This window comes from Oncorhynchus nerka, linkage group LG9a, assembly GCF_034236695.1.
Source record: "Oncorhynchus nerka isolate Pitt River linkage group LG9a, Oner_Uvic_2.0, whole genome shotgun sequence".
Lineage (NCBI taxonomy): Eukaryota > Metazoa > Chordata > Actinopteri > Salmoniformes > Salmonidae > Oncorhynchus > Oncorhynchus nerka.
The window spans coordinates 16,803,639-16,820,688 of NC_088404.1; the positions used below are offsets into that span (position 1 = coordinate 16,803,639).

The window sequence follows — 17,050 nt, forward strand, 5'->3', positions numbered from 1 at the left end:
AACTCAGCGAAAAATGAAACGTCCCTTTTTCAGGACCCTGTCTTTCAAAGATAATTCGTAAAAATCCAAATAACTTCACAGATCTTCATTGAAAAGGGTTTAAACACTGTTTCCCATGCTTGTTCAATGAACCATAAACAATTAATGAACATGCACCTGTGGAACAGTCGTGAAGACACTAACAGCTTACAGACGGTAGGCATTTAAGCTCACAGTTATGAAAACTTAGGATACTAAATAGACCTTTCTACTGACTCTGAACACCAAAACACCAAAAGAAAGATGCCCAGGTTCCCTGCTCATCTGTGTGAAAGGGCAATAAATTGCAATGTCCGTACTGTGAGACGCCTAAGACAGAATGGACAGCTGATCGTCCTCACAGCGGCAGACCATGTGCAACAACACCTGCACAGGATCGGTACATCCAAACATCACACCTGCAGGACAGGTACAGGATGGCAACAACAACTGACAGAGTTACACCATGAACACACAATCCCTCTATCAGTGCTCAGACTGTCTGCAAAAGGCTGAGAGAGGCTGGACTGAGGGCTTGTAGGCCTGTTGTAATGCAGGTCCTTTCCAGACATCATCGGCAACAACGTCGCCTAAGGGCACGAACCCACCGTCACTGGACCAGACAGGACTGGCAAAAAGTGCTCTTCAATGACAAGTCGTGGTTTTGTCTCACCCGGGTGATGGTTGGAGTCGCGTAAATCGTCGAAGGAATGAGCGTTACACCGAGGCCTGTACAGTATTCTGGAGTGGGATCGATTTGGAGGTGGAGGGTCCGTCATGGTCTGGGGTGGTGTGTCACAGCATCATCGGACTGAGCTTGTTGTCATTGCAGGCAATCTCAATGCTGTGCTTTACAGGGAAGACATCCTCCTCCCTCATGTGGTACCCTTCCTGCAGGTTCATCCTGACATGACCCTCCAGCATGACAATGCCACCAGCCATACTGCTCGTTCTGTGCGTGATTTCCTGCAAGACAGGAATGTCAATGCTCTGCCATGGCCAGCGAAGTGCCCGGATCTCAATCCCATTGAGCACGTCTGGGATCTGTTGGATCGGAGGGTGAGGGCTAGGGCCATTCCCCCAAGAAATGTCTGGGAACTTGTAGGTGCCTTGGTGGAAGAGTGGGGTAACATCTCACAGCAAGAACTGGTAAATATGGGGCAGTCACATGTCTGTGGAACTTGTTCAGTTTATGTCTAAGTTGTTGAATCTTTTTATGTTCATACAAATATTTACACATGTTCAGTTTGCTGAACATTAACGCAGTTGACAGTGACAGGACGTTTCTTTTTTTGCTGAGTTTAGAGAAGGATTTATGTTAAGTTCAGATCGCTGTTTGGGTTCAGATCTCTGTTTGGGTTCAGATGTATGTTTGGGTTCAGATCTCTGTTTGGGTTCAGATGTATGTTCAGATGTGTGCACGATTGCGTGTCTACTCAAGCATGCATGCACACAGCCTTGTCTGTGTGTTCTTCTAAGCCTCTGTGGGTTTAAAGTAGGCTCCTACATGTGTTTGCATTTATACATCCTTGTGTCTATACACTGAGGCCTATACACTGAGTGTACAAAACATTAAGAACACCTTTCTAATATTGAGTTGAAAAACTGAGTCATGTTTGTAGGCCTCCTTGCTCGCACACGCTTTTTCAGTTCTGCCCACAAGTTTTCTATAGGATTGAGGTCAGGGCTTTGTGATGGCCACTCTAATACCTTGACTTTGTTGTCCTTAAGCCATTTTGCCACTTCTTTGGAAGTATGCTTGGGGTCATTGTTCATTTGGAAGACCCATTTGCGATGTCTTGAGATGTTGCTTCAATATATCCACATAATTTTCCTGCCTCATGATGCCAGCTATTTTGTGAAGTGCACCAGTCCCTCCTGCAGCAAAGCACCCTCACAACATGATGCTGCCACCCCTGTGCTTCACGGTTGGGATGATGTTCTTCTGCTTGCAAGCCTCCCCCTTTTTCCTCCAAACAGAACAATGGTCATTATAGCCAAACACCTTTATTTTGTTTCCTCAGACCAGAGGACATTTCTCCAAAAAGTACGATCTTTGTCCCCATGTGCAGTTGCAAACTGTAGTCTGGCTTTTTATGACGGTTTTGGAGCAGTGGCTTCTTCCTTGCTGAGCGGCCTTTCAGGTTATGTCGATATATAACTAATTTTACTGTGGATAAAGATACTTTGGTATTACTTGTGTCATGCACAAAGTAGATGTCCTAACCGACTTGCCATAACTATAGTTTGTTAACAAGAAATGTGTGGAGTTGTTGAAAAATGAGTTTTAATGACCCCAACCTAAGTGTATATAAACTTCTGACTTCAACTGTATGTGTGTGCCCTTATGTGAAAGGTAAGCTATTAAGGAAATGCCAAGAGGACTAACTACCTGGTTCCGATAGTGGTCTGAAGCAATGTGCACACACCCGACACAAAGAATATGGTGGAGATGAGTAGGCTCTTGGCGGCGTTGTTGTTTCCAATACAGAGAGGCTCGGCCAGGATCAGAGGCACTGCAATTATGCCACCAAATGCCAGGATATAATGCTGTTGACAGAAGCAGAAGAAAGACCGAAAGGCATACGCATGAAATGTCATGGTCCGAGTCACAGTATATTGTAAACAGATAACTGTAACAACAGAACAACCCCTGAAAGACATATTGACATACCTGTCATGACTTCATATCACACACAAATACAAATGTCAGAACACGCTGTTCTAATACTATTATGATTAGGCTATATTCACCTTTACTATTTCCCCATTCTTTTTCAGTCCAAACATTTAAAGAGATAGTGACTAAGCCCTTTTTCTACCTAACCAAAGTCAGAGTAACTCATGGATAACATTTATATGTTTATGGTACGTGAAGACTTCCAGTTGTTGCGCTCAAGCTAGTTAGCGATGGCTCACAAAACTAACTCCAAATTCCTTCAATCTGCACTCAATCAGAGACATAAAATGGTATCCATATGTTCATCTGACTGGGTAAGTAGAAAAAGGGCTTCATTGCCTAAATCTATCACTATCCCTTTAAAGCTCTTCACAGGTTTTGGTTTAGCCTAGATCTCCCTTGGCCCAGGCCAAAACCACATTTCGCACATAAATTTCGCATTATGCGTTCATTGAAGTTGGATAACACCAACATTGGCCCAGGTCTTAGCTGGCCCTCCTCTTTTCAGTGGTAGAATTAATCACCCTAAACACCCGCCTGACCTTACAAACACATTGTTGAAATCAGTAGTGTGAAAACATATTTGCTGAATGACTACAGGATATGCATTTAATTGTCCCCTCAGCTTCTCTGTTAGCCCTGGGCTTTAAGCATGTAGGTGTGCAAATGCTTGTGTTATACTAGCATAACATAAGCATGGCAAAACATTTTAGTGGCCTCCCTCTTGACGGTGTAGAGAATGTTTTACAGTTAATTTCCTGCAATTCTACTCATTTTGCCATGGGGTAGAGAGCAAAAATGTGCCGTTTTGCAGGTAATTTCCTGCAATTCTGCACCTTTTGTAATGACTTATGCCATGTTAATATAATATGAGTGAGAATGACTAACAAAATCAATGGGGGCCCCCTGGAGGTTAGGGCCCTGCGTGCCCAGTTGGTATTCGGCCATGGTTAATACAAGTTTAGAAAGCTGGCTAGACTAACTACCAATCTAAAAATTGGCCAAACTGCTGATGCACAACCAAATTTTGAATTTGCACCTGGTGTATTCTTACTGCCAAGAGACCCCAACTGGGGCCCTAAGTGACCGATTATGTCGCTTATGCCTGGAACTGGATAGTCCAGTGTTGACACAGTGCAGTGGGAAAATACCCTATTAGTCGATAATGACATTTGGTTTAAAGGGATAGGTCAGGATTTTGGCAATGAAGCTACATTAACAGCAACAACAAAAATGTAAGCACAAAATAAGTTGTTAAATTACTAATAGGCCTCCAATTAATATAACTACCGCTACCATTAATAATATAAGTTACTACATACATACAGTGCCGTCCAAACTTATTGACACCCTTGATAAAGATGAACAAAAATGATGTATAAAATAAGTCATTCAAATACTAAGCTATATTGTATGCTAAAAATATATATTATTTTATACTAATTTAATTGCTCAGAGAGTCATATTTCTTTTATCAAAAAGGTAGTGTTCAAAATTATTGTCACCCCTGTTTTCAATACCTATCAATGTCTCACCTTGCGAGGATAAAGACACTGATACTTTTTCTATAATGTTTTATGAGTTGGAGAACACATTGGAAGGGATCTTAAATCATTCCTCCATACAGAATCCTTCCAGATCCTTGATACCGTTTGTCTGCGCTTATGGACTGTCCTCTTCAATTCAATGGGTTTTAAGCCCGAAAACTGAGATGGACATTGAAAAATTATAATTTTGTTGTCAATTAATAATTTCTTTGTGGATTTCGATGTGTGTTTGGTGTTATTGTCTTGCTGGATGATACTGTTCACTTACTGTCAAGTTTCAGCCTCCTGGCTGAGGCAACCAGGTTTTTGGTTAAAATGTCCTGGTACTGGATAAAGTTCATGATGCGGTTGACCTTAATAAGGGCCCGAGGACCAGTGGAAGCAAAATTTTACAGTAGGTACGGGGTCATTTTTTGCTCATGCATTCTCATTTCAATGCCAAACTGGTGTGCGTAGCCAAAGAGCTCTATTTTCATGCTGTCCAACAAATGTAAACACCTGGACCTCACTAAACGACATTGGCACTTAGATTGGAACCGGTGCTTTGGTCAGATGACATGAAATTAGAGCACTTTGGCCACACAAACCAGGTTTGAGTTTGGGGTCAAAATGTATTTTTTAATTTGACCTTTATTTAACAAGGCAAGTCAGTTAAGAACAAATTCTTATTTTCAATGACAGCCTAGGAACAGTGGGTTAACTGCCTGTTCAGGGGCAGAATGACAGATTTGTACCTTGTCAGCTCGGGGATTTGAACTTCCAACCTTTTGGTTACTAGTCCAACACTCTAATCACTAGGCTACCCTGCCATCCAAAATGAGAAAGTATACGTGTATACGTGGGAAATGAAACCCTACTCCCTACATAGTGCACAGCTTTTGACCAGAGCCCTATAGGGACTCGTCACAAGTAGTGTACTAAAATAGGAATAGGGTGCCAATTGGGCTTTATGGGTCCTGGTTAAAATGAGTACACTACATAGGAAATAGGGTGCCATTTCAGGCCCTATGGGTCCTGGTCAAATGTAGTGCACTACATAGGGAATAGGGTGCCATTTTAGACATCATAGGACCCTCATGGTTTGCGAGATCCACTTCCTCCTTTATGTTTGTGTCTATCTTTTGACTAATCTCTGAAGGCCTTGTTCACAGGTGCCTTCAGAAAGTATTCAGACCCCTTGACTTTTTCCACATGTTATTACACTACAGCTTTATCCTATAATTTATTTAATAGTTTTTTTTACTCATCAATCTACACACAATACCCCATATTGACAAAGCAAAAAAAAAAATGATTTAAAAAAATAATATTACATTTAAATAAGTATTGAGACCCTTAACTCAGTACTTTGTTGAAGCACTTTCGGCAGCGATTACAGCATTGAGTCTTCTTGGGTATGACGCTATAAGCTTGGCACACCTGTATTTGAGGAGCTTCTCCCATTCTCCTCTGCAGATCCTCTCAAGCTCTATCAGCTTGGATGGGGAGCGTTGTTGCACAGATATTTTAGGTCTCTCCAGAGATGTTCGAACGTGTTCAAGTCTGGGCTCTGGCTGGGCCACTCAAGGACATTCAGAGACTTGTCCCAAAGCCACTCCTGCGTTGTCTTGGCTTTGTGCTTAGGGCCGTTGTCCTGTTGTAAGGTGAACCTTCGCCCCAGTCTGAGAGGTCCTGAGTGCTCTAGAGCAGGTTTTCATCAAGGATTTTTCTGTACTTTGCTCCGTTCATCTTTGCCTTGATCCTGACTAGTCTCCCACTCCCTGCCGATGGCATCAGTCTGGCTACTCTACCATAAAGGCCTGATTGGGGGAGTATTGCAGAGATGGTTGTCCTTCCTTCTCCCATCTCCACAGAGAAACTCTAGAGCTCTGTCAGTGTGACCATCGGGTTCTTGGTCACCTCCCTGACCAAGGCCCTTCTCCCCCGATTGTTCAGTTTGGCAGGGGGTGCCAGCTCTAGGAAGAGTCTTGGTGTTTCCAAACTTCTTTCATTTAAGAATGATGGAGGCCACTGCGTTCTTAGGGACTTTCAATGCTGCAGAAATGTTTTGGTACCCTTCCCCAGATCTGTGCTTCAACACAATCCTGTCTTGGAGCTCAATTCCTTCAACCTCATGACTTGGTTTTTGCTCTGACATGCCTTGTCAACTGTGGGACCTTATATACCTTGTCAGCTTGGGGATTCGATCTTTTGGTTACTGGCCCAACGCTCTAACCACTACACTAGGCTACCTAGACAGGTGTGTGCCTTTCTAAATCATGTCCAATCAGTTGAATTTACCACAGGTGGACTCCAATTAAGTTGTAGAAACATCTCAAGGATGATCAATGGAAACAGGATGCACCTGAGCTCAATTTTGAGTCTCATAGCAAAGGGTCTGAATACTTATGTAAATAAGGTATCTGTTTTTTATTTATAATAAATTTGAAAAAAAATCTAAAATCCTGTTCTCACTTTGTCATTATGGGATATTGTGTGTAGATTGCTGAGGATTTAATGTAAGGTAACAAAATGTGATAAAGTCAAGGGGTCTGATTACTTTCCGAGGGCACTATATACTATATATCCTGACCTTATGGTGAGCCTTTGAGCTTATGCATCCTTGATGTCTGCTCAGGTGTTCCAGAAAGTGCTGGTCGATGCTATACACCAGAACTTCATGTTAATGTTCTGTCCAACCTCCTCATTATGGGAAACCCTATCAGTTCCGAGACCCAAGCAAAAATCAGCTTTTCATTTATCGAGTAATATTTATATTTAGCCTCACAATGAAGTATTTTACCATTTTATTTTCAGGACAACCAGAGCAACAGGTAGAACACAGAACAATTTGAATGAGTGGTTTTGACAAATGTCAATTTAACTAATAGGGTCGTCAAAAGCGAAAACCTGATAAGACAATGATTTTATATGAATGCTGTCAGTCTGGGATGGGCAACTGGCGGCACCTCTTTTGTAGGCCTGCAAACCAATGGTTTTTTTGGGGGGGGGACTCAGTCGGTCTAAACTTATTGTTCAGAGTTAAAATAATAGAAATTCGAAATGTGTTTGTGCATCAGCAGTCACTCAATAGGCCCATGTCAGCTAAATTATTTTAGATAGAGGCCAGCTATCTGAAATTGTAGTAAGCAGAACCGAATTACCGACTGGGGTGGGCCCATTGATCATCAGTTGTCATATTAAAAACCGTAAACATTTTACTCCACCCCTATGGCAAAATGTGTAGAATTGAAGGAAATAGTGGCCCCACCCAATAAAACGTTTCCCCTCCCGGCTGGAAGTACAGAATGGTTTGCTCTGTGGGAAATTCATATCCACTGACAACTGTGTGAAGTTTGGAGTTTTTGACAGCAACTATGTGAGCTTATTACAGTATTATAGACACAATGTCCTGAGATTTCCTATGATCTTCTGTGTAGAAGAACCTCTTACCTTCTAACGACTATTGTGTAACTTGTGAGCGTCATAGAGACAAACATGTTACACATGCGTGTTCGTGAGAGTCTTGGCTTTTCATAGATACAGTGCTGTGAGAAAGTATTTGCCCCATTCTGATTTTCTCTGTTTTTGCATATTTTTATGATACTAAATGTTGTCAGATCTTCAACCAAAAACTAATATTAGATCAAAGGAACCTGCGTTTACAAATAACAACAACAGGAAATGCATATATTTTTAAATGTAATCAACAAAGTTATGGAGCACTCAATTCCCCTGGGTGAAAAAGTCATTTCCCCCATCTGCTCAATAACCGGTTGTGCCACCTTTAGCTGCAATGACTGCAACCAAATGCTTCCTGTTGATCAGTCTCTGACATCGCTGTGGCGGAATTTTGGCCCACTCTTGCATGTAGAACTGCTTTAACTCAGCAACATTTGTGGGTTGTCAAATATGAACTGCTTGTTTTAAGTCCTGCCACAACATCTCAATTGGGATTAGGTCTGAACTATGACTAGATAATTCCACAACTTCAAATGTGTTGCTTTTTAACCATTTTCATGTAGACTTGATTGTGTGGTTTTAATCATTGTTTTGCTGCATTATCCAGCTGCGCTTCAGCTTCAGCTCACAAACGGATGGCCTGACATTCTCCTCTAGAATTCAATGATACAGAGCAGAATTCATGGTTCTTCTATTAAGGCAAGTCATCCAGGTCCCGAGGCAGCAAAACATCCCCAAACCATCACACTACCACCACCATGCCTGACCGTTGGTATGAGGTTTTTACTTTGGAATGCAGTGTTTAGTTTTCGCCAGACATAATGGGACCCATATCGTCCAAAAAGTTGACTCAAGATTGCAAAAAAATGCCGGAAAGCACCTGGATGATCATCAAGACTCTTGGAAGAATGTTCTATGGACAGATGAGTCGAAAGTATAAAAAATTCTGACTACAGACGTTTTTGTAAAAAATAACCGGCCCCGGGCTTCTTCGGGGTCCACCCTTGTCTCACAAACATCAGATGCAGAAGAAATAGAAGAAAAAGACCAATCCAATGGTAAAACCCAGAAGTCTGTTGCTCAAGCAAACAATGTTTAAAATGTATAAAAGTCTTAAATCACTCCGGCACAATGGTGGTACTTATTAATTAAGATATGGGCTGTTTCCTGTCCATTATGTTTTTTACCTTTGAGGAATGGTGACATCAAATATGGGGTGACTTCGAAGTGAGTAAGGAAAGGCAGAGCAGGAGTGGCATGACATGGGGACTTACAGTATATGACTGCTAGGAACCAGCATGCAGAACTATTTCCAAGAAATGCTAGATGGGAAATGGTTATAAGAGGGAGACTTAACTGTAGACTAAGATATATATATATATATATATATACAGGGGAAGAGGGAGTAGGTAAAGGATGTACATTTACGTTTTAGTCATTTAGCAGACAATCTTATCCAGAGCAACTTACAGTGTATTCATCTTAAGGTAGCTAGGTGAGACAATCACATATTACAGTCGTAGTAAGTCCATGTTTCCTCAATAAAGAAGATGTCTGGTTCACAGCAGGTTTTGGGTCCATCACATTTAAATTCAGTCAATTCAGGAAATAAATTGACATTCCAATTCCAATTTTCCTCTAAGATTCTTAATTTTCAATTGGAAGGGGGATTTCAGTTCACCTCCTGAATTAACTAAATTAAAATGAAATTGAGCCCAACCCTGGTGGTTAACACAGGGTACAACCTGCACTGTGTACTTCCCTTACCTGGAAGCCCAGCAGGATGCAGAGATACCATGGTGGCCTATCATTGATGGAGTAGACCAGGTCTAGGCCTTTGTTCTGGTCCTCCTGACCTTCTTCCAGACCCTCCGTGTGAGCCCCATCCATGTCAATCCTCTCTGACTGACCACTGTCTGGGCCCTGTGGAGGAAAACTGTCTTTAGAGGGGAAGTTGACATTTGCGGTTATGTTCGTTGTTCCATATAGTTCAGAGCCTAAAATTGACAATCTACAGTTGAAACAATAACAAACTGTCTCCCACCACTATTTCGGTAAAAAGCTGAGGGGTGGGGCTGGAGAAATGATACGACTCTCAAATTCATAGACACAGCTTTGGGTGTAAGGACTGACCATCAATGATATCAAAATTATAGTTTTAACTACGTTTTGAGGATATATGGTGTTTGTTTATATTTACAAATATTGGAGTAAAACGCGCTTATATTTTTGTATTTATAAGTTATATTCTTCAAGAATCAATACAATACTGTACATACTTACATAAGTTTACATGCTTTGACATACATTTTGTGACCTACAAATAACCCTCTGAGGCTACCCGTCAAGCTAGAAAAATAGACATCAAAGTAAATTATTATTATTATCATAAGAAATTCCCAAAACAATCTAAAAATCTACAATTCTTGATGAATTAGTTCACTGACCATTCACTTCCATGACGCCATACAGTACAGTATACTTCAGCAATAAGGCCAGAGGAGGTGTGGTATATGGCCTATATACCACGGCTAAGGGTGTTCTTACGCACAACGCAACGCGGAGTGCCTGGACCCAGCCCTTAGCCGTGGTATATTGGCCATATATCACAAACCCCCTCGGTGCCTTATTGCTATTATAAACTGGCTACCGATGAAATTAGAGCAGTAAAAATAGCGGTTAGAGCGTTGGACTAGTAACCGAAAGGTTGCAAGTTCGAATCCCCGAGCTGACAAGGTACAAATCTGTCGTTCTGCCCCTGAACAGGCAGTTAACCCACTGTTCGTAGGCCGTCATTGAAAATAAGAATTTGTTCTTAACTGACTTGCCTAGTAAAATAAAGGTAAAAATAAATAAATAAAATAAATAAAAAAAGAAATGTTTTGTCATACCCGTGGTATACCTGGTATACTGTACCACGGCTGTCAGCCAATCAGCATTCAGAGCTCGAACCACCCAGTTTATAATCTTACATATACCATTTCCTGGAGAAGAAAAGTTAACGAGAAAAGTATAGTACTCTTCAAAGACTAAGAATAATTTTTAAAGTAAAACATATATCTCAAGATACAGTTTTTAGTGATTTTCTGAGAAAAACAGAAACAGTCCTACGACAACCACACAGGATTGTGTTACCTCCCTTTAACATTCTTCTCTGATGTCAAATTCATTCTAAAAGAACAGTATGCCAAAGACTAAAAGAGAAAACAAGAAACATCTGCCTGTGAAGGGAAGGCTAAGTGGTATTCCTACCATCCCAAAATATATTTATTTTACCACAAAGAAAAAGGGTATGTCTAATATGTGCTAGTGCTACTGTGTAATGGCCACAGTACTTGTTCAATCACTGAAATGACCCATAAGAATCCATATCCATGTCACTATTATGGCCTGAGCTATGGAGTCCATCTTCTGTCCCATGCACCCTGCGACCGTGAAAGAGAAATCTATACGGAGTCTGATGGGAGCATGTGATTGGTGATATGGTAGAAAATGGCACCGGTGTGGGCAGCTAGTAATCCATTCTGACGGTAAACAAGGCCATATAGCCCACCGACGCTACTTAAAACCAGTCAGTGTCCTAAAGATAAAGAAGTCAGGTACATGTTAACACGTATCCCACAAGATGTATTACCGTCCCTATGCTTTGTGCGTTCTTCCGCAATGTTTTAACTAATTCACTATGGATTAAATCTTGTTTAAAAAGCTCAGTCTTTGTTGACTGAGCTCAAGTAATGTTAGCAATGTTTAATCGGGCAAGAAGTTGATTTGACCAATTATACAGTAGCAGGTATAGATATTCCTTACATTCTAGAGACACGCACATGATAATGCTTATTCAGTCATACACCTTATTTGTGTCTACAAACACCTGTATCTACAAACAGCTGTTACATCTTCTTTTGTAACTATTGCTAACATAGCTACCTTCATCATGATGCCTAATCTCTCATTGAGGTAAGGTAAATGATACGTATCAAATGTGTGGTATGAATATGTTTTCACTGGAAAGAGGTGGAGAGGAAGCAGGTGCTGTATTGGGGAAAAAGGTTCAAGCAGAAATGGATAGCAATGTGTTCAACAGGTACAGAAATCTTACAACTGTCACAAGAAAAGCCTTAAAATCACTCTGAAAGCCTTTAATCTGAGAACAGTACCTCCGATGCCTCATCACATGAACACAGTGAAAGAATTCAACAGGATTTCTCAGAACCAATCCATGTGTCTTTGCTTGTTTGAGCCACAAAGGGTAGACTTATCCAACAGCTGGTTTCAGCGGGATGCTCAGGCTACGATCTGCTAATCTTTTGCTGCCACCTAATGGATTTCCCCTCCACCTCCACCATGTGGCCATCCCAAAACCAGGGATGGGCAACACCAGTCCTCAGGGGCCGGAGTGGTGTCACACTTTTTCCCCATCACTCGCAAATACAGCTTATTAAACTAATTGCATTTTAAACTGAAGATCTTGATTAGATGATTATTGGAGTCAGGTCTGCTAGATGGGGCTGGGGAAAAAGTGTGACTCCAATCAGGCCAACGAGGATTGGAGTTGCCCATCCCTGCCATAGACATTGATAGAAATGTTCTAATAGCTTGGTAGAAGGGAGTTTTTCACTGCATGTGGGTGTGTAGCCTACTGTACAGCATGACATGAGCATAATGACCCTCTAATCTCGAATCATAACCATGTGCCTTCCCACTAGAACTTCCTTCACTTCCCTCATTCCGTTTTAGAAGTATAAGAGTCCAGAGTCTTGGCAATCAGTTACTAATTTGCCACCTTACTAACACAACCAACTGTGGATTTTCAACAACCTCAACAACCATATATGGGCAAATTACACTACATGACCAAAAGTATGTGGAGACCTGCTCGTCGCACATCTCATTCCAAAATCATGGGCATTAATATGAAGTTGATCCCCCCTTTGCTGCTATAACAGCCTTCACTCTTCTGGGAAAGCTTTCCACTAGATGCTGGAATATTACTGCGGGGACTTGATTCCATTTAGCCACAAGAGCATTAGCGATGTCGGGCAATGATGTTGGCCGATTAGGCCTGGCTCACTGGTGTTTGATGGGGTCAGGGCTCTGTGCAGGCCAATCAATTTCTTCCAAACCGATCTCAACAAATAATTTCTGTATGGACCTCACTTTATGTACCATTGGCACCATTGGCATTGTCATGCTGAAAAAGGAAATGGCCTTCCCCAAACTGTTGCCACAAAGTTGGAAGCACAGAATCATCTAGAATGTCATTGTATACTGTAGCGTTAAGATTTCCCTTCACTGGAACTAAGGGGCCTCGCCCGAACCATGAAAAACAGCCCCAGACCATTATTCCTCATCCACCAAACTTTACCGTTGGCACTATGCATTGGGGCAGGTAGCAGTTCCTAGCATCCTCCAAATCCAGATTTGTCTGTCGGACTGCCAGATGGTGAAGAGTGATTAATTACTCCAGGGAACGCATTTCCACTGCTCCAGAGTCCAATGGCGGTGAGCTTAACATCAGTCCAGCCAACGCTTGCCATTGCGCATGGTGATCTTAGGCTTGTGTGCAGCTGCTCGGCCATGGACAACCATTTCATGAAGCTCCCGATAAACAGTACTTTATCTGACATTACTACCAGAGGCAGTTTGGAACTCAGTAGTGAGTGTTGCAACCGAGGGCAGATGATTTTTACACGCTATGCGCTTCAGCACTCGGTGGTCCCGTTCTGTGAGCTTGTGTGGCCTACCACTTCGGGGCTGAGCCGTTGTTGCTCCTAGACTCTTCCAGTTTACAATAACAACACTTACAGTTGACCGGGGCAGCTCTGGCAGGGAAGACATTTTACGAACTTCCTTGTTGGAAAGGTGGCATCCTATGACAGTGCCACGTTGAAAGTCACCGAGCTCTGGCCATTCTACTGCCAATATCTGTCTTTGGAGATTGCATGGCTGTGTGCTCAATTTTATACACCTGTCAGCAACGGGTGTGGCGGAAATAGCCAAATCCACTCATTTGAAGGGTTGTCCACATACTTTTGTATATATAGTGTATTATGGATATTTCTCTTTATTAAGTAGACAACATCATTTCCATTTCTGAGCATAGTATTTAGTGCAGAACAGATGTGGAATGCAACAGTTACATTCATGTTTAATGCATCATGCTGTTACTGAATACACCATATTTGTTTTTTCAAAACTTGGGGACTTGGAGTCTATCCCCCGGACCATTTCGCTCTAAATGCTGGGATCTATCTCGGACACACAAGCTGTTGGTTCAGATACACTTTCCACTTGTTGTCATGAAGTCGGAAAAACATTCCAAACCTTAATTTAAACATTATCTCCAGACAGTCATGGTCTCAATGTTTATCTTTTATACTTGTGAGACATTTTTACTCTGTGAGATTTTGATCCTGGTAAAAAATATTAGACCAAATGTTATTTATTCACAGCAAAGAGCAAAAGTCATTGTTGGAAATACTGCAGTGGAGATACAGTGTAGGAATTACATTTCTTCATTGTTTTTACTCAGATTATTGTATAATAATGTGCTATTCATTTGATTGATTTAGCTGATTTGACAATGTTAATGTGTGGTACCTGGTCTTAGGGTTATTAACGGTGGGATTTGCCTGTTCTTGGCATTTTCCCAACTCAATGTGCTGGGAAAATACCACGACATGAAGAAAGATGTATAACACTGCAGTTTAGTCCACGCATACATTTATCATGAACGTTTGCTTTGGCTCAGCCAATTGTTGCTATTTAGATTTTGTGCAGGCAGCTGTTATTTTAGTTGTCTTGTTAGGTTGAGGAGAAATATGCTTGGGGGGGGGTGAAAATAAATAAATTCTCAATCCAGCTGTGTACACTAAGCGCTCCATTCAGTCTGAAATAAATACAAATTGTAATTCAGCAACATATACTTTAGCTCCATAACTATAATGCCTTATTAAGCGATGCCAAAACATTTTAAGACTTGTGTGTCATAAGTACGCACAGTACAACCCCTTTATCATGTCTTATTATCATCTTATAATTAAGCAATAAGGCCTGAGGGATGTGGTATATGGCCAATATACCAAGGCTAAGGGGCTGTTCTTATGCACAATGCAAAGTGGAGTGCCTGGACACAGCCCTTAGCCTCGGAATATTGGCCATATACCACAATAGCCTTACTGCTATTATAAACTGGTTACCAACATAATTAGAGCAGTAAAAATAAATGTTTTGTCATCGACACCTTTGTAGCCTGAATGGAGAAGTTTTTATGTACGAACCGGTCCACAGGGGATACCAGTGTATAGCCGGCTGCATGTATTTCCTTTGGACGTTAAGATGAAACAATTCTATATCACATGCTGCCGGCCTTAGGGTTAATTATAAGGATGATTATAAACTAGGTGGTTGGAGCCCTGAATGCTGATTGGCTGACAGCTACTAGCATGGTGGTGCTGTTTCATAAAGAAAGTATGCATATTTCCCAGTTTTTCCCTTCTTCTCACCATTAAATTGAGTAAAGGAAAGCCTGAATGGAGAAGGTTTTATGTACGAACCGGTTCATGGAGGATACCGGTGATACCGGCTGCATGCATTCGCTTTGGACGGTAAGATGAAACGACTCAATATAGCTATCTGATGGCCTTTTGTGTACCTTATAATCATCCTTATTGTCATCTTAATTCATCCTGGCTAACTGCTTTTCTGAGTCCGTTTTCTAGACATTGATTACCATTAAGGCTTTGCAGTGGGAGAGAAAACGCATATAAATAAATAAAAAGGCCAATTGTATGGAGAGAATATTTAAATGATTCCTCAGGAGTCAAACACACAGTTTATAGGTTAGAACTGTGTTATTACCATTTTAATGTCATTTCTTGTCATTTCTATATATATATATATTGGTTTTGGATTGCATGACTGTATTTGATAACAACATATCTATGCTACGTGCTGTGATATCAAACAATGTCTTCCATTGAGCTACCCGGTCTGTTCAGTATGCTCTGGGAAAATGACATTCCACAGTAGCTTAAATTCAGCTCTAGTTTCTAAGATGAATAACTCAGCCCTTTGTTTTTCTCCTGCACTGAAGTAAACCAGCATGAATGCAGTGGGAAAAAGTTCCCATATCCCACTAAAATTGTGTTCAATTGAGACCCAACATCATGAAATTCAGCTTAAGAAACCAAATATTTCAAGGAACCAATGAACACTGAACTTGAAGGCATTCACATAGATTTGAGATTCTGTGATACTTAAGGCAGTGTGATTTGGCAGTTCTTCAGTTGTTTTCAGAGAGTGATGCAGCACTTACCCCAAAGGCAGGGTTGACCGTCCCCTGATCGCTCAATCCTATCTCAACTTTCGGGTCCTGGGTAAGATGCATGCTGGTGCGTAGGCACAGAGACAGTGGTGGCTGGACGCTGAGGCTCACAGGGACCCCTCAAACTTCTCCACACACTACACACTCACTGGAAAACTCAGAGAAACTCTGGACCTTAGGAAAGCATGGAGAGTCCCGTCATGTTGTCAAGGGAACCACAGTTTAATCACTAGCAAAAAGTTGTTGTATAATCCCTCAAAACGATTTGTTGTTTTAGCCCATGACCTTTTGTCATGTGTCTATTGTGATGTTGTAATGAGTAATATTTGATATATATGCATATTATATACACCTCACATGTGCCTCGTAATAGGACTATTCAATAATATGTTAACAAAGTCTATTAAATTAAGAATCTGACTCCACCAGATGATCTATCATTATGCAAGAGACTGTAGTGCAGTTACAGTAATAGGCAATCAAGAAATGTCTGAGAATGGAATTATAAATACAAGTGTATTTAATTCATTTGTAAATTGAATGATTACATTTACAATGCATAAAGCTGAAGTTACAAAGCATTAACAAGCATTACAAAGCATTATTCTAAGCATGACCAGAGTGGGAGAGCGACAAAGAGACCATGGCTTGAGCCATGGCCCATAGCTCATGGGAGAGGGAGAAAGAAAGAAATAGTATCTCACCATAGCAGTTCAGGAACAAAAAAAGAGAAAGATACAATGAATCTGAGACCCCTTTACAACATCTGAGTTGTTGACCAACAGCATTACTGTAAAGTTAACCTCCAATCAGATATGAGATGTACAGACCTGTAAAGACAACATAACCTTTGCTACCCAGAGGTGTTACAATGGGGGTTGGTGAGATCAACACTGAGGAATCCTTGCACACAGTTGATAAGAGTCACTTTGGGGGCTGGGCTGTGTGATATATCTGCAGACCAAACCCCTTCCTTTAATTCATTGATGTGAGATGATGATACACTACACACAGGCACATGCTAACACATGCCGGAGA

The 17,050-nt window shown here is 41.2% G+C and overlaps 1 protein-coding gene across 1 annotated transcript in view; it reads right to left on the reverse strand.

Moving 5' to 3' along the window:
- Positions 1-16,196, reverse strand: part of si:dkey-106n21.1 (solute carrier family 23 member 2) — a 67,789-nt gene extending 51,593 nt beyond the window's left edge. The window contains exons 1-3 of the mRNA XM_029667429.2: positions 16,004-16,196; positions 9,454-9,609; positions 2,411-2,568 (exon numbers count right to left, since the gene is read on the reverse strand). Coding sequence (XP_029523289.1) covers positions 2,411-2,568; positions 9,454-9,609; positions 16,004-16,075 — 386 coding nt within the window. The 5' untranslated portion in view covers positions 16,076-16,196. The remainder of the gene's footprint in view (positions 1-2,410; positions 2,569-9,453; positions 9,610-16,003) is intronic.
- Positions 16,197-17,050: the final 854 nt, after the last annotated feature.